Source organism: Pagrus pagrus, assembly GCF_965226575.1.
Source record: "Pagrus pagrus genome assembly, chromosome: 6".
Taxonomy (NCBI): Eukaryota; Metazoa; Chordata; class Actinopteri; order Spariformes; family Sparidae; genus Pagrus; species Pagrus pagrus.
The window spans coordinates 26,064,969-26,083,258 of NC_140190.1; the positions used below are offsets into that span (position 1 = coordinate 26,064,969).

General features: G+C 40.3%; 1 protein-coding gene across 1 annotated transcript in view; it reads right to left on the reverse strand.

Annotated features, from left to right (window-relative positions):
* Positions 1 to 18,290, reverse strand: part of col24a1 (collagen type XXIV alpha 1 chain) — a 97,192-nt gene that overhangs the window by 21,549 nt on the left and 57,353 nt on the right. The window contains exons 25-37 of the mRNA XM_084354428.1: positions 16,841 to 16,894; positions 15,614 to 15,667; positions 13,666 to 13,719; positions 12,920 to 12,973; positions 10,610 to 10,663; positions 10,431 to 10,475; positions 9,479 to 9,523; positions 3,652 to 3,705; positions 2,941 to 2,994; positions 2,757 to 2,810; positions 2,414 to 2,467; positions 1,123 to 1,176; positions 753 to 860 (exon numbers count right to left, since the gene is read on the reverse strand). Of these exons, the coding sequence (XP_084210554.1) occupies positions 753 to 860; positions 1,123 to 1,176; positions 2,414 to 2,467; positions 2,757 to 2,810; positions 2,941 to 2,994; positions 3,652 to 3,705; positions 9,479 to 9,523; positions 10,431 to 10,475; positions 10,610 to 10,663; positions 12,920 to 12,973; positions 13,666 to 13,719; positions 15,614 to 15,667; positions 16,841 to 16,894 (738 nt within the window). The remainder of the gene's footprint in view (positions 1 to 752; positions 861 to 1,122; positions 1,177 to 2,413; positions 2,468 to 2,756; positions 2,811 to 2,940; positions 2,995 to 3,651; positions 3,706 to 9,478; positions 9,524 to 10,430; positions 10,476 to 10,609; positions 10,664 to 12,919; positions 12,974 to 13,665; positions 13,720 to 15,613; positions 15,668 to 16,840; positions 16,895 to 18,290) is intronic.

The window sequence follows — 18,290 nt, forward strand, 5'->3', positions numbered from 1 at the left end:
CACTGGGTCTGTATGATGAGTTATGCACACTGTCAGTCGGTGATTTTCTATCCAGAGCATAACAGCTTATGGTTGACAGTGTTGTTCAAAACTTTGACCAAATTTGTCAGCTTAGATTTTAAACTGTTTCGGTAATACTGTTTTCTCACAGAGCTTTGTTTATGTGCCCTGAAGCTCCTTCTCTTCCTGACATCGATGACATTCCTGCCCCTTAAAACACATTGCTGAACCTGGATCTGTATCTCAAAATAAACAGGCAACGTATAGGAGACTTTGACTGACATTTATCTTACTGTGCCTAACATCCACCATCTATGATATAGTATAGTTTACTACCTCAGTTGCAAAATGTCTTTGTTGAAGAGAAGGCTGACCCCTGCTGGGATAGTAAAGGCATTATTTGGTCAAGTGCACATTTGTAAACTGCTCTGTCAGGTGCAGACATTTAAAATTCTAAATGTGTGAATTATTCTTTCAGTGTCTCAGAGAAAATTATGCTCAAGCTCGATCTCCTCCTGGCTCTCTCATAAATTTCCACATTAAAACAACCAGATGAACCAGTTCTGCAAAAAAACTAGAACTTCCTGACCTTTTATTCAGATCTAGCTTTTACTTAAACTGCATGCAAGTGTTTTTTTACTGAGTCAGAATGTCAATGTAGGTATACATTTCTTTTAATTGCCCCCAATTAAATAAAGGTTATTTTATCAAAATTGTTGAATCTGTAAGTTTGGAAACAAAAATAAACTTACACGAAATCCCTGTTTCCCAGGCTCTCCGGGGGGTCCTGGGGGCCCAGGGTCCCCTTCTATTCCTTTGTCCCCTGGCTCTCCAATTGGTCCACGCTCACCAGGCTCCCCCTGACAGTGTGATAGACAGAGAGAATAGAGGTGGACCACCAGGAAAACAGAGTGAAAGACAGTTCAGTTATAAAGTTTCACGTTACCAACAGAGAGAGGTCAGACAGCCTGTGGTACTCAGAAGCTGACAAGAGGCTTAAGTGGAATGGTACTGACATCTCCCTATTATTGCTGTCAAATGGAGAACCCCACTGGAAACAAATCCATAACTCATTTTTGGAGTGAAGCTAAATTAACAAACACAACGTCCTGCTATGTTTACCTTGGCTCCATCTTTTCCTTGAGGGCCGTCTTCGCCAGGGGGACCAGGAGGACCCTACAAACACATTACCAATTATAACAAACCTCTTAAGAGTCTCTTAAAAGTGACACAAAGTTCAAGACAGCTTGAAGAGAAACTATGAAATTGTTGATGGTCGAGATGTGGGTTTATGCACACTGACATTTCAGCCTCCACACCAATGTAGTTTGGGAAGATACAAATTGGTTTGATGTTCATTACATTTAAACAATTTTAACCTTTCTTTTCAGAAACAATGTCCTGGTTATTTAGGTTTTAACTGGAATTATGTTTTATCAGTGAAATAGTGGTTAGGAAAACTGTGTTTGTGGAAAGAGCTGTTGCTATTAATGTTAGCATCTCAAATCCTGGGCCAGTTAAAGTAAAACTATCGCACAGCGAGAACATATTTTTGCATAAATTGGGTTAACCAACCTATTAAAAATGTATAAATTACACAATTAGAGAACATGCTTTATTTTCTAGATCATCGATGTATGCCAATGTCAAAGTCAAAGAGCTAAGGCGTTGATGTTGGGCTGAAAAGCAGTCTTTCACTGCCCCCTCTGGTTAACAGTTTCAAGGCTGTTTTACGTCTGCCCACAGCCAGCATCACCAATGGGTGTGATTAGGTGTGGTCAGAGGCATGCTGGGTTGAAAGAAACAACATACGTATATTCACAGGATAAACGACCACTTATAAATGCTGATAATTAATTCTGACTTTGTTTGATTTGGTTAACATTTGAAGTGTATGGAGAACCACAATATGTGTCATTAAGAAATGACGGTGTACAGTAATTGTGTCATTTCCATTTCAAAATTATATAAACGAGATGTATTTCAAAAATCCCTCCTGCAATCGTAATTTCACTGACAAATAAACCAAAAAAGACTCGTCAAACAAACTATTGATAAAAGATAAGATCATTCCTTTGTACAGAGAGACAGTTTCTCAGACATCGTCTAATTTGTTTAATCCTCCATCCATTGTGATGACGTGTGTAAGAATGCACTGTGGGTTGGATGTTTGAGCAGCCTTGTTGAAGAATGCTGAATCTTAAGTCTGTGGACAGGACAGAAAGATGAGACTCAAGCAGTCCAAGTTCTATTTATATAGTCCACCAGACAAAAATAATTCCATCGTTCTGCTTTCTTTGGTACGGGGGATTAGACATCCTCGTCACAATGAGGGGGAGTAAACAAATGACCGGGTTAGATTTACCCAAACACAAGGAAGGAAGGGATTAGTGGGTTGTTTGTAGTGACTCACTCTCACTCCCTCCTGTCCCTGCTCCCCTTCAGCTCCTGCAGGCCCAACATCCCCCTGCAGAGACACAAAACACAACACAGGGCTGTCTGGAGGTCAGAAGATATATGATGTGTGCATGCACACTCCTATACTCACAGTAACCACTGATTTGTAAAGCTGAGGAAGTGTTGGACAATCAGCTGTTTCACCTGAGGCTATCTCAAAAACAAACTGACTGAGCGTAAGTTCATGGTTTTTCCTACTGCTGGAGGGTGGTTGGGACTGAAGCGCCACATGACAAAAGTCCTCTAAGATGCAGAGGTGGGAGGGGTGGTTGCAAAAAATATGGTAAGATGTTGCTGACCTTTAACCCAAGTTCTCCAATGGCACCCAGTTCCCCTTCTGCACCAGGCCCGCCCTACAAAGTTGGGAGAGACAAACGGCTTGAGTCATGTTTGATTTGTCCTGTATACATAGAAATGTCAACTATAAACCCCAGAAACCTTAAATAATGTATTGAAAAATATTATTATTATATGAAAAAGTACTTCAGGCCCTTGTTCCCCATCAGGTCCGGCCTCTCCAGGAGGTCCTCTGGGTCCCTGCAAGAATAATAATTATCATAATATGCTTTTGACACCAGTTTAATGATAAAATAATCTCTTGGATTTACTAGGTTCATTGAGTCAAGCAACACAACCCCAGAAAAACATAATTAAACTTCATAAAATAACTCTAGCATATGATAGCAAAACAAACATACAGTTAAATGTTTAAGTCTGTAGAGGAACGCTGAAAGCTAAGAATGCATGGAGTAAAACTAACCAGCTAAAGGCAAGACGAGACTCATAATATAAACGGAGCCTCTAGCGTTATTGAAACCTTGCACCCTAATAAATATTTGTATCTGATTGTTTGACATTCCTGATGTCCCTGAGGGGTAGGCAGATGTCCAGGAAAATCAAGAACTTGAAGACTAATCCAAGAAGGGAGGCGCAAGGTGTGAAGTACGCAGGGAGAGGAATCTATAAATAAAGACTAATTCCAATAGCAACTTTTTTTTTTTCCATCTGAAGCACTTCCTTGTAATGAGCAACATCAGATATTCTACAGTGTTTCTTCAATTATTTCAACCATGACAGCTTCTGTCTTCTGTGAGTGAATATTCACTCTTACATTCATCAAGATTTGATCAAGATTTACACGCTGTTTGCAGATTCCTGAAACAACCACATCAATGCAACAACCAGTATACTTACTGGTTCACCATGGGGTCCCCTCTCCCCGGTGCTGCCTGGAATGCCTGGTTTACCCTGGAAACACACACAACCATGAGCTCAATGAAGCGTCAGTCATTCGATTGTGTAATTACCAAATCAACATGATCAAAATTGGCTTTGGCAACAGTCCCATTCTCATCCTCCTTATCATCATCATTAGTAACGTAGATACATAACCACAAACACAATGATTGAGTGTTGACTAATGCCAACAGACGCGACGCGTCAGTCATAGTGCTGCCAAGTTAAAACTAGACATCCTTTTTTTGAAACAGTGTTTCATCAGTCACTGACAGATGACCTTACTTCTGCTTGTGCAAGAAAGAGATGGTTGTTCCAAGCACTGAAATGAATGTGCCAAAGACTGATGAGATAGCAGTGAATTCAGTAGCATCAATCATTAGATGTATAATAATTAATTTTATATTCTCTATATATGCTTGTATGCTCTTTATGCTCATAGTAAATATGACTTAAAATTAAAAAAAAAAAAGCTAAAGCTGAAGTATTTAAATGTCTCAAGCTTAAATACAGTCTTACAGGTCTGAAGCTGAACAAACGGGAAAAATAAGAGGAAGAAAAACATTTAACACATTATTCTCGCAGCCTGCATATTATGTTATGTGCCAGTAAGAGTAACTGTCAATAGTGAGAGTGACTCTTATAAGATTTTAGGGCCCAAGAAGATTTATGGAAACAACATTATAATACCTTGCTTTGTGACAACAACCGCAATAACAATCAGTCAACTGCATTAACTACAGAATTGCATTAAGCACTGAGCTTAAGGGGCTCTGACATCACAGATTATTACATGATTTTGGGACACAATCACTCAATGATTTTAAATTATAGAACTACAAATGGAGAGGAATTATTCAGAAAAGGTTTTTAAGGAGTTTCTAATCAGACACAAGATGGCGCTCTGAGTCCAGAGGTGGACAGCAGAACTGTGCTCCCCACTGTCAGCAGCCAGAGACGTAATCTTTATGACAGTTACAGGAGATCTGTCAAAGCAGTTTTGTGGAAGGGCAGATTCATCAGTGAAAATGAATAACAGGGACCTGTGTTTGAAACTTACTGCAACCTCATTCAATTTTAAAAAATTCTGTTGGTGCTTAGAAGAACAGGTTGCAACTAGTGCTGAGTATGTGTGTGTTGTCCACAAATGTAAATGAATCTATCTCTGTGTGTCAGTAGGCGGCTGTACCTGATAGCGTGAGTACAGGCCTGCACGTGTCTATGTGTGTATTTGTGTATCTGTTAAGAATAATTACTGACAATGCTTGAATGTCATGTGTTAAGCCAGCACATGATAAAAGAAAGTGGAAAGCATCTTGCTTGTCAGTGGAAAATAAGACAAGCCAAACAACTGAGGCCAACAACGCTTAAAGTAATGTACACCTCGATTTTCCCATCCCTTCCGACTGCCTTTAGGCTACCAGCCTGTTCCAAGTCAGTTCCCAGCCACTGGGAGTCCCCCCCTCCTCCTGGGGGTGTGCCTAGATTCCACTGTAGACACGCCCATTCATTCAATTGCAGGGTGTCACCATGAGATGGCGCTTCCCTCACAAAAAGCATAAACAGCTTAGATACCCTTTAAACCTAAACCATATTCTTCTACCCCATTACATCTCAGTGGCAAATATTACACTTTTATCCCACTACATTTATTTTAAAGCTTTATTTAGTTTAGTTAGCATTAGCCCTACTGGTTACTTTACTTTATTTGTATTTTATATCAATAATCTAAAGTTGTAGCTAGGTTATATTTTTATAGCTTAAGCCACCCAGCAGTGTATACATATATTAAAATGAATTCATCTTTTACCTGCTGCAGCCCTAAAGTTATGAACACATTAATGCATCATTAGTTATAATCCAAGAATATACTATACGTATATTATTCTGAAATGGACCATTTTTTATTCAGTCATGAAAATGGAGATCTTGTGTTTATTTAGTGGGTTTAAGCACATGAGATCAGTCAATGAAGATCTTTCTGTTTTGATTAAAATATCTCTCCCTGACACACCCCAGTAACTCAGCTGGTAAACTGTGCAACCCATATACAGACACCCTGCAGATTTCCAGGGTTCGAGCCCGAACCCATGGTCTCTTGCTGCATGTCATCACCCTGCCTGCCGTCATCTCCCAAGCCGCTCAACCAAGAGAAGTGAAACATTTTCCTACCCATCAACTTGTTTTGCCTTGAGTTATTTTAGCCTCTGATTTCATAGTACATAAACGAAAAGGCAGGGACTTCCGGTTAACAAGCTTTTATGGGATGAATAGGCAGTGTAGTAACAGATTCTTGCTTTATGTGTTACCAGCACAGCCAGGTTTAGACAGCTTGATTCGAGTTTAGAGAGCGTGCGCTGGCTCTCGAGATCTTTCTGTGCTCTTTGCGTTTGTGGATGCACGCTGACAAATTGCGGCACCAAGTTCTCTAGTTGATTCAACAACCCTGCAGCTGCCAGATGAGTGTGGGGGGCTGGGAGACCTGTTGGGATGCCCATTGAATAAGAACAAAGAGATGCACTGTAACGCTGATGATGTGTTTGGCCTCTGTCACCTCCCAAGATAAGCAGAGGATGTTTGTGAACCCACTTTTATAAACTGATTGCATCTCTTTATCACACGCCACTGTGTGAGGAATTTCTGATAAAAATATCAAAAAAATTATACACAACATGCGGACACAAAGAAATATTCTGCTTCAATCCATATTTGTTGGCATTTAGCCTTTCAAAAATAACATTTTCACTGTGGCAATAAAACGTTTGCTCTCCGCACGCACCTGACGGCATGGTCTAGCAGTAATCTAACAGCATGAGAAAATAAATTTATATAAATACTATAACAAACAATAAAACAGCTCTTACACTAAAATAGTTTGTCCCAGTACCACTGCAGACGCTCAGACGAGTGCTTCACACACAGATTTTTCCTTCCTGTTAAATCATTAATTTCCCAGCCATATTACTTCCAATTTTCATGCAGTACTGTTGAAAAACAAAAAGCTGAATCACAATATTGATGACTTCATGATATGGTAGCCTAATAATCATTAAATAAGCTCTGTGTGAGAATTACAATCTCTCACACACGTCAAATACTGTATGCCTATGAAACAGTAAGAACAGCCGATTTCATGGTTAAAGGAATAGTTCATTCTAGAACGCAATTCAGTCATTATCGACTCACCCTCATGCTGATGAGAAATCCGGTGTAGTTTTGTATTCCTCAAAGTGCAGCTGGAGACCCGTGGGGGTACCGTCCTGCAGCAAAAATCCATATAACGGGCGTCAATGGTGCCCGAGACGAAAAGGTCCATAAAACTACACAAAAACTTTGTAATATTCCTCCATACAGCTCTTCCACTGCAATCCAAGTGTCCTGAAGTGGCGACATCCAGAGTTTACTTGAAACAACGTCATTTAGTACATTTTTATAGCCTAAACAGTCACTATACTATATTTGCCTGGAGGCACGCTCCCGCGTGCACGCAAGTCTCCCTCACACCCGCTCGCACTACGGAAGCCGCGCCAGACAAGATCAACGAGAACTCGCGATAGATACACAGCGGTATTTAAATCCAGCTGCGAGCGACCGAGTGACACACAAACACAAGAGGGATCTGCCTGCACTAGTGATTTGAAACTTTGAAAGAAAAAAGAAAAATGTCGGAGGACTTCGGCTTCGGACTACGGCTTCCGGAGTGCGAGTGGGTGTGAGGAAGACTCGCGTGCACACGGGAGCGTGCCTCCAGGCAAATATAGTATAGTGACTGTTTAGGCTATAAAAATTTACTAAATGACGTCGTTTCGAGTAAACTCTGGATGTCGCCACTTCAGGACACTTGGATTGCAGCAGACGAGCAGTATGGAGGAATATTACAAAGTTTTTGTGTAGTTTTATGGACCTTTTCGTCTCGGGCACCATTGACGCCCGTTATATGGATTTTTGCTGCAGGACGGTGCCCCCACGGGTCTCCAGCTGCACTTTGAGGAATACAAAACTACACCGGACTTCTCATCAGCATGAGGGTGAGTCCATAATGACTGAATTTTGTTCTAGAGTGAAGTATTCCTTTAAGTAACGCTTCAGCTTCCATCATCACTGCTCCTCCTGGTGGATAGCTAAACCACTGCAACTGATTTCCACAGAAGGCGCTTAGGGGTGTTCTCATTCCAGTCACGGACTCTTCCAGGGCCGAGCACAGACCAGTCACGGGCCGGTTAGGGCCCCATCACGGAGGAATGGCAAGTTTTAAGAGGCTTCATCTGTAAGCATGCAAGTAGAGCTTTTCTCTGACTGGAGATCATCTGCTATAAGTCCTGCCATAAACAGATGGAACAAACTGCACTATAAGAAACACACTGTACATAAATTGATCATCACTTGACTATTAGACAGCCCACATGGATCTGCTTTTGAATCGGTTTTTGATCTGTTTTGTTTGCACGTATATACCATCTGTGGAGCATCAGACTATAGTAAGTGGTATTTTCTTTATGTGCGTGCCTTGTGTTGGCTGCTGAAAAAACAACATTCCCCTCGGGATTGTTAAAATACCTGACCAATAAATCTGTCTGGTATCACCAACCATGATCAGCTAAATATATTGATAACAGATAAGTAAAGAAATTGCAGTATAGAAATGCCAAATATCTGTATTTTAGAAACAGTTTTAGCATTACATTATATGTCCACCTGGGAGCATTGAGGTTTTTTCTCTCTTATTGTCATCTTTCAGTTTGTGGTTCTCTTATTTCTTGCTTTATTTTGAAGTTCTGCCCTCAAGTGTAGCATTTTGTTTTTCATTTCCTCTTTTTGTGTGATATCCCACCCTTTGTCTGTGTTCACCTGTGTCTTGTTAGTTAATTAGCCCTTGTGTATATAGTCAGTGACAGTGTGCTGTCAGTTCGTCTGTTTTGTTCCTGTGTCTCCCCGTGGTATGTTTCTGGTTTTTGTTCCTGGCTTTATTGTTCCTGTTGCTCACGTCATTACAGGGTTGTACTTTGTTTAGCTTTTGGTTTTCGTCCTTTTTTGGTAATTTTGCTCTTCTTGTTTTTCTTGCATTCCGTGATTTTTGGATTTCGGCTTGTCATTTAAAGCTAATTTTTTGTTCCTAATCCTGCCTGCCTCTTGAGTGTTTTGCATTTGGGTCCTCACCATTTAGCCACACCTCACACCTGTTTCTTAAATTTTTTCTTATTTTGTTTAACTCTGTTTAAATATATTGAGAGGTATCAGACTTAAAATAACTTAACATATTTCAGAAACCACACTATCATAGAATACATTCTTGATAACTGTACACAAGTTGCACAGCTAGTTTTAAATAACATAAACAAATAAAGCAACTATTTCAAATTAATCTCATCAGAATCTGAAGCAGGAATGACAGCCCAGTTCCAGTGATGTTGGTATGCCGTGTTCATCAGCAGTGCAAATCATTACAAACTGATGTTAGTCCTGTAAGCTGAACGAAAACCTTGAACCCAAACACCCCAGATGAGTAAGGGGAACAAATGCACATGTGCCTTGATAATGAGCCTGGAAACACCGCTCTGTGTCTTCTTTTAACTATGACAACTTCCTCTTGCGTGACTTTACTGGTGCACACTCTTCAAGTGATAATTATATATATTACAGGTGAGAGGAGGATGTGGAGTTGTTTTACAAGTCTATGTTGTCCGCTGTAGTCATAGTGACGCTTCCAGCTTAAACGAAAAGCATAATTAAACCTCGAGAGAGAGAAGTTCAACAGAAAAATAACTACAAGGTAAACATTACTTACAGGCTTCCCTGGAGGGCCTCTCTCTCCTGGACTGCCAGCTTTGCCCTTCAAAACACATCAAAATTCAAATGATTAGCATCCAGTTTCAATCAACCCAGCTGATTTCAATATATTTTAAGAAAAGAAATTCACATATATCTTCCATGTCTATCTGACTGTAATATCAGTTACTAAAAGTAATTTAGTGGCTCCATATTAGACACTTTAAATTTTAATCTCAGTTCATCTGATAACTATTTTTGACAAACACAGTACCTATGACAATAATAATAGTATCATTTATGCATTAGTGATGATTGACATTCATTACAAATACCATTTTCTATCAACAAGCACATGACATGCCCACACCTAGAATGTCAGCGCTGACATACTTGCACACTTTTGAAAAACTAGAAAGGGCACTTAAAGTCTCTTTATCAAAGCAAGGCATCACAAGTAAATGTGATGCTGGATTGTATTTCATTCAGTTAGATTAGTTAAATATATCCATCCGGCTACTCAGCAGATTTAGCTCAAATGGCAGCAGCACATAATAACTGCTTTTAGTTTTAACCTGATACTGAAGAGAAAAGACAAAGACCCACTCTGCAAATAAAAGCTGATCAAAGCTTTAACAGAGGCCCCTGGGTTACACTAGATGAGGTAAATGTGCATCTTCAAAAGGGATGTGCGTGTTAACCTCGAAGCGTCAGGATGATGCCAATTATTAGTCTTGGCTTTGGATGAATGAGGGTATAAATTGGCCTTGTGATTTCTTAAGGCCTCGGGCCTTTATCCAGATATGTGTTGGGTTTTTTTGTACAGCACATTTACAGACATCCAAACATTCAGCGACTAGTATTTTTAGGAATTTGAGTATAAACTTTGAAACATGTTTTTTGCTATTTTCAAAAATAAGCTGAAAGACATCAATATACAGTATACAGTATATAATTTGAAGACTACTTACTATGAATCCTGGCTCTCCTTTGTGTCCAGTGTCACCCCTTTCGCCCTGCAAAGAATAAATATGGCACATTTTAGAGTAATTTTATGAGATCAGTGTTTCCAAGTTGAGCAGGTAATCCCAGCTCCAGGACATATTTCATGCAAACGCACAATATTGATCCATTCCCCGTGCATGTTTACCTTGGTGCCCTCAGGGCCTGGTTCTCCCAGCGGGCCATCTGGACCCCGGGGCCCCTATGTGACAACAACATGAAGCACACCTTTGAACATCTCCCAACAAAGAATGAGTAGTACAGGAATACATTAAGCTTCAAAGCATCATACACAAGTTGACGTATATATAGTTAACTCTGAAATAACTCCAACAACAAAGTCATTAGTCTCTATTCTTGGTCTACTTGGGGGGTTTTCCACCCTGATGTCGCAGCCTACTACTCCCACAAACATTCCAGGGGTTTCCAAGCATTGTAGCCCCACCACACAGGTAGGGTGGCAGATAATGATCTGTAAATACAAATCCACTCTTTCAGGACTTTTCCACTTTCAGCATATCTGTTGCTTCCATCTTGTCTCCCCTCTTTTATATCTCTACCTTTGATGGCTCTTTATCTGATCCTAATTTGCCTCTAGTCAGACTCCCAACCCTCTCAGGTCACTCTGCTTCCTCCAAACTACCAGACAAACCTTTCTCTATCTTTCTCTCTCTTTCTTATTTCCTGTAGTTCATCTCTTTTCCCGCAGTTTATATCAAGGCGATTATTTCATCCATGCTACTGTAACTTTTGGTCCATCACTTTCACTGTTAATCTGATTCCTCTTCATTAGTTAACAGTAAGTGGTCATGAAATTAATTGAAAAAACATATCTACAAGTAATAACGCATAAAAAGAAAAAAGGAATTAGAGAACGAGGGAAGCACCTCATGATTCAGAGGAAGCGCTAACTTTTTTCCCATGATGACAACTCACTTTAGAACTAGAGCAGGTGTGTGGCCAACTAGGGCAGACCAGATAACTCAGTTTCAGGATATGACTTGTTTTTCATAGCTCAGAGGGTAAAATGATGAGAATGAGCAATAATCAGTGTGGCAGCTCTATTTGAGTTCCTTTAATTACAATCTGAGGTGAATCTGTCATGTTGGGTTTTTTTTCCAAAAAAATCAGCTAGCATGGGAATATGACATTCTAGTTCACATGATCAGCTTTCGCAATTCTCACTCGTCCTGGTACCTCAGCAAGGCAGGAAAAGCAGCCACCGACTGACACGTGTATGAATTGCGGTAAACAACACAAGCCATGGCATGTTAAGTGCAGATGGACGGACAATTAACTGGAGAGCTGTAGCCATGACGCTGTTAGGCAATTTGCCAGTGGAATGAAGCACATGCAAACCTTCAATTTGAGAGAGATTTAAAGTTAATTAAAGGCAAAACTAAGAGTTAAAACGTGTCTCACAAAGAGGACCTTCCAGGAAGTGTGGCTGTTTGCAAGGTACGAGACCAGAGTTGTAAGTAAAAACTGGCAGAAAATCCCAACCATAGAGCTCTGTGCTGTCACATAAGCACAAAGTATACAAGGACAGTACAAAACATCTGACTATCATGTATAATACCTGGCTAATAAGCAGTCGACAAAATTGTTGTTGGTAACTGTAACAAAGTTGGTAACTGTAAAAATACGCCAATAGTCTGCAAAATATTTAGGAATTTTTAGAAACTAAACAGTGGGGAATAAGACTTTGGATTGGGTCTTTGCATCCCAGAAAGCTCAGCAAAAAACTCAGTCTTTGTGCTGCTGATGGTATTTTTATACTGATGATTTTTAATCTAGTTTCACCTATTTTTTAAAATTCAAAACGAATCTCTTAATTCTATAGCATGGAGGTCCAAACTGTTCCGTTGCACAAGCACAAAAAGAGTACTGAAACAGAGTTTGCTTTCTAGGGCAACACACAAAAACGGTTCTATAGTCTTTACAAGCTGTATCTCCAGACGGATTTATGTTTCAAGACAAAATATATATTCCTTTGTCCTTGTTTGTTCTGATCAGGTTCACTGAATAATCAAAACAATGCACAATGCTCAGTTGCTGCTACTGTAGAGATTGACGTTGAAATCCTGTAAAGCCTGATTACAATTAAAATCATAAATGTATCTTAACCTCCTCAAATGGAGGTGTCATTCTCCTTTCAGCCACAGGGTGTCTCACCAGTATTACCACTGCTCCATCTGACATTAACATAATGTGAGATTCATGGGGCTTATGAAACAGCTGTAAATGCACCTATAAAGAAGCTCTAGCCAACTGGAAGGACAAACACATGTCTTTTAATTGCTTTAACCTCTGGTTTATGGGAATGGAGCTGTGATGTGAAACAGACAACCAAGGCTCTGATAAGTCAGGTTTTCATAGTCACTAGTGAGTTGGTTCACATACATAACATACAAGAGAGCAGTGCAACTAATGCCCCTAAGGTAGTGACAGCTCTTACCCTCCTGCCCTTCGACCCAGCAATGCCTGGACTTCCTCTCTGCCCCTGTGGACCCTGCGAGGAAAAACAAGACAGACATAAGATTGAAGGCAGAGAGAGTAAAGACCTGGACATTGTAATTATGTAGCATAGCGTTTCTTTGGCATGATGCAGCTAGACCAACTATGAAACACAATGAGAATTTTTACATAAACTGAACAGGGCGAAACCTTTTCATGCAACTTGTAACCCACAACATTAGTCATGTCAACCTAACGGATGTACTACAAAGGCTTCAGCAGAATTACTGAAGAGTCAGCCAGTTAAGACATACTGTTTACACAGGTCTAGACTAAATTGTGGGAAACAGGAATACTGATACATCAAATCATCCACTTAAATTTTATGTGTTTACAAAAAAGTACATTCCTCCAAATCACTTTAAGATTCCATGTTAATCTTGCAATTTAGGCGTTTTTAATATCTAGCCAAGGCACGAGAAGAGAAGCTGAGAGTCAATGCATCCAAGCTTCTCAGTCCATTAAGCACTAATGTGTTGATGACTCAATCCAAGGGAACAAATGAAAAGGAAAACCTCACAAAAAGAATTTAATGAAAAGATTATATGTGCAGATTGAAACACCTCCTGCACTCATTGTAGTTTACCTTTTCAATAAATACAGTAAGTATATATTTACATGCACACATCCTAGTACAAAGAATCATTATTTGGTATTACATAGTGGTGATGAGGGCATGACACTTACAGGTGCACCTTGCATGCCGATGTCCCCTGGACTTCCTGGCAACCCTGGATAGCCCTTACACCAAAACAAAAAAAACAAACAATATAGAAAGGCAGCCAAGAATTCATGCAATTGTTTGAATGGATTTCGACGATAACTGAAGGGGAGAAACAGTGAAGCAGCAGTGCAATCTTGTGCAGTAAAAGGTGGTTACATCTGTGACTGAAAAAGGATCAGGAACTGTCTCAATTGTGTTTAATTTCAAGCACATTCAAGTTGTCTTGAACGTGCTCCAGACGCTGTAGTAAAAAAATACAAAGCTGGGTGCCATGTTTCTCATTACAGCTTGTTCTCTAATAATCTATTAAGGAATAATTCCACAATAACAAAGAAAGTCAGTTAAGACAAAATTGGCTGAGATTCTCCAGGAAAATGCTCATCACTGCAAATCGTCTTTGAACAGAAACATGATCAACATGATCTGTGGTGAAACAGCCCAAAGTCCTCACACAAGGTGCTGCCACTCCTCACTAATGTGGCTACATTATAGCGCAAACAGGGTCACACAAATCACCGTAACTCCTTACATAAGTCACAAAGTGCTCTCTCTGTGAAACATGCAAACTAGCAGTGATTTAATCATCTAGCTATTCAGCCAGCCAGCCAGCCACCAAATTAGTCATCCTCTCTTCCAGCCAGCCAATCAGTCAGCCTGCTAGCCAGTCTGCCAGCCAGCTAGGTCAGGACTGGGGCCCAAAGCCACAGACATGGAGTTAATCCAAGGCCTCAGGACAGTGAGAGATGCTGGCCAACCCTCTCTCTAAGGATTCAAGCTGCAATACAAAATACAGTGGAAACACTGCTGCACTGGACAGCAGCTTTTTTTTTGCTCTGGGGAATAAACACTGTCTAAATAACTTTCATGCTAATACATTTTCCACAGTAGTGAGCAAGCTAATGTCTGAAATTGACCTGTTATTAACCAGCCAATATACAAGATTCATCAAATCCAACTTCAACACACTGCGCGGATGTAGAGTAGACAACAAAACACAATGATTAACTTTTATGCAAATTTCTTCATATTAATGTCGATGAGCAGACTTTCAGCAAGAACTTTTCTCAGTCTTTACTGGGCAGGTGTGTGCAGGGATCAATTTGTAGAGGATGAGTCCTTTGCCAGGACTGAAGAGCGAAATGGTTATACCCTCAAGTGAGACACAATCTCACTCACTGTGGCATTTGAAACAGCTTTAAGACTGGACTAATGCCGTTTAACTGTCATTCAAAATCTCCAACTCCAAATTTCAACACCAGCAGTTGTCAATTCTGTAAAAGATGAGACAAAACTGGATGCCACTAGAACTCTTTACTGTTACAATGAGGTAGAAACTGGGAGTGGCTGTTACTGGTCAGCCTCTTATCCAGACTGATACATCAGCAGAATACCAAACACCACTGCTTCAGTTAGGACTGCAGTGAAACATCACATCTTTTAACAGATCAAAATCCAGCATCTGCAAAGTCTAGTCACTGAATTTGGTCAACCAAACCAGACAGAGTGATTCAAAAGAGCCACTGAAAACACCAAAGTTTACATTTTTCTTCCCTATCCTCTGCATGTGGAAAAAACAATTCCACATGGCTGAATTTTGCAAAGATCTACAAAAGTTACAACATCAAGGAGTCTGGAACCTTTTAGGCCTAGTGAGTTCCTTTCCATGAACTAAACCTTGTAGCTATCTGACGTCTGCCAAAACTTACAGCCAAAACTGTTAGTGGCTCAGTTTAGTATTCATCATCCGTAGACATTAGTTTACTGAACAAAGTATTCAAACTCTGCTGGGCTGTTGTACAGTTGCTGATTTCTTGGAACACCTTTTTGAATATACACATCACAGCTCTGGGGTTTACCAACTCTCAGACAAGAAACAGAGCTCTGTAGTGTATCCTGAGTGACTGTACTTACCCTTGGCCCCTTCTCTCCGATTGGACCTGTTGGACCCGCTGGCCCTCGGTCACCCTGTGGAAAAACAGTGGGACAGAAAGAGAGACATCATTAAACTATGACCTTTAACTTCAACACAGAAAACCCAAACACAGCTTCACATACATTTTTCCATATAAAGAGCTGTGAAACTGGAGAGCAGCTTCTTAAATGCAGGAGGTTACAGTGACAGCTGGTTGGGGGGTGTTTAAAGCCAGCAGGTACTTTACTAAACATGTAACTCCTCTAAACATGTGGCAGTGATGCTTTAATCCACCCTGAACTGTGTTAACATTCATGACTGTACAAGTATGCTTCAAATTCTTGTTGCACTTCTGTCAAATAGCAGAATAGGTATAAGGCTCTGTATTGAAATTAAGTCCTAATCAGGAAGTGGCATTGAATTTAACATATATTCAAATATTATATGAAAGGAATTTGTGGGCTGTCAGGGTATGGCTGGTGCTGACAGACTGAACCAGGAGGAGGATTTTGCGTAAGAGCAAGATAAGCAGACGGCTTTCCATCACAAGAACAAGTTCTGACACAACGGGGGCTTCTGGATAGGAAGGGAACGGGGCAACAGAATGAGATAGAGGGAGGGAATAATGGAGAATGAAAAACAGGGCTGTTTTTTAGAGGACTGTCAATAATCAACAGCCAGAGGGCTGCTAAAATCTTTTCACCTGAGGAAGAAAGCTGCAGAGCTGCTTGAAACAATTTATTTTAAGCTGAGAGGCTTAAAAAGCCTCAGGGCCTGTTCAGATTGCATAATAACTATATTTAAATTACCTGTATGGTATCCTCCTTTATTTTTTTATGACTGCATATGCATTTGAATAAACAATAATAATATATATCAGCACAGCACATGTTGAATGACTCCAATCAGACACAAATATATACTGTGAGGTTCTGACACATAATGATAGGCCAATTTGTCTGAAGAGTTTTGTCACCTACTGAATTGAAATTTTTGCTTAAGCAGAGGGGCGGAGAGTTGGGAGGAAGTTAGGTGAGATGGCTTTGACGATATTGTTATTGATATGGATGTGAAAGTGTTGAGTGTTTAGTTGAGCATGTGTTCTGGGCCCTCTGAGGCCTCAAGTCATGGCTGCTTAACACAGCCCTAATTACAGGGGTCTGCTACTGACAGGCAACCAGCTGATGCTGACTGACAGCCTAATGACAGAGAAACACACTCCTTACCTTTTCACCAGGAACTCCTACCACCCCAGCTATCCCAATCAGGCCTAGTGGACCCTGGAGAAGAGAGGCGAGGGGAGGCGAAGAGAGGCGAGGGGAGGCGAGGGGTCGCGAGGGGTCGCGAGGGGTGGTGAGGTGAGGAGAGGAGAGGAGAGGAGAGGAGAGGAGAGGAGAGGAGAGGAGAGACACATCAGGAGAAAGTACGTCACTGGAACTGATCTTCATTCATCTAAGGGTGGTTTTCCAACCTGTTATGACATCTGGAATGCAATAACTTATAGATTACAATGCTTATGACAGAGGAAAGGAGCGGTTGCTCACTTGAGGAGAAACCTGTAAGTTGACCTCTGAAGAGTTAATCATATTACAATTTTACTAGTGCTTCTTGTAAAATAAATGATTTTGTAAATAAAATAAATGGTATGTGCTTCAAATTATTTTTCTAACACTGGGGGTATTACAAGCTGGAAACTCAGTGATGCTGATTTAAACAGTAAGGCAGAAAAGCAGAGCAAATGTAGTTGACACAGATGCCAGTAACCATGGCACTGATTGAAGACTAGTTTTTACAATGCATATGGAATTGATAACTAAGGATTATTCAACATAGAACTACCAAGGCTGGAAAAATGTTGCAACCTTTAAAGCTTTGGTGAGTCGTGAAACTAAACTATGTTGACTGGCAGGATGCAAGATAGGGCACAATAGGAATGATTGTGAAAAATTATTGGCATAGTCAATTCACAGCATACAGTAACTCAATACAGACGGCCCTAAAAAGATGCACACTACTGAGTAAAGGAGTCCTTGTGGGAAAAACACAAGCTAATGTAAATATGAGAGTTATCAGAGGAGTTTAACCGCTTCCAGATCAGTCTTCTGGGGCAGGGACTGCGGTTTGGACCAGTGCCAGCTACTCTACTAGACAATCTGGAGTTCCAGACCAACAGTAAGACTTATAGGTGACTGAGTAAACAGTCTCAGCATAGAGAGTTACTGTATTTTCTTTTAAACCCTGTCATTGTGTTTATTTTTGTTAAAAAAGTTAAACAGTGTGAAAATAGGAAAAGTATAAAGAGTGAACAAAACAGAAGCAACAAAGTAACATGCACTTATTACATCCTAGACAAAAGCCACAATAGTACAAGTGTAGCACCACAACATGTGCACTAAGTCACCGGGACACTGTAAGCTACCAGAACATCTGAACCTCACAGAATTATATTGTTATTGTAATATTTCATATGACTGTCTACTTACAGACCAGGGTCTCGCTTCTGGCCAACCACAAAAGCCAGTGTGGTCAGACTGTGGCTTTCTCTGGTTGTGAGGACCAATTCTAAACGCTGTGTTTCCTCCTTGCAGAATGATATACTGTATTCACACAATTAGCATGAGTCTGTCACATTATCATGTAGTATATGTTCTTATTTACTTTTATTCTTTTTGTATC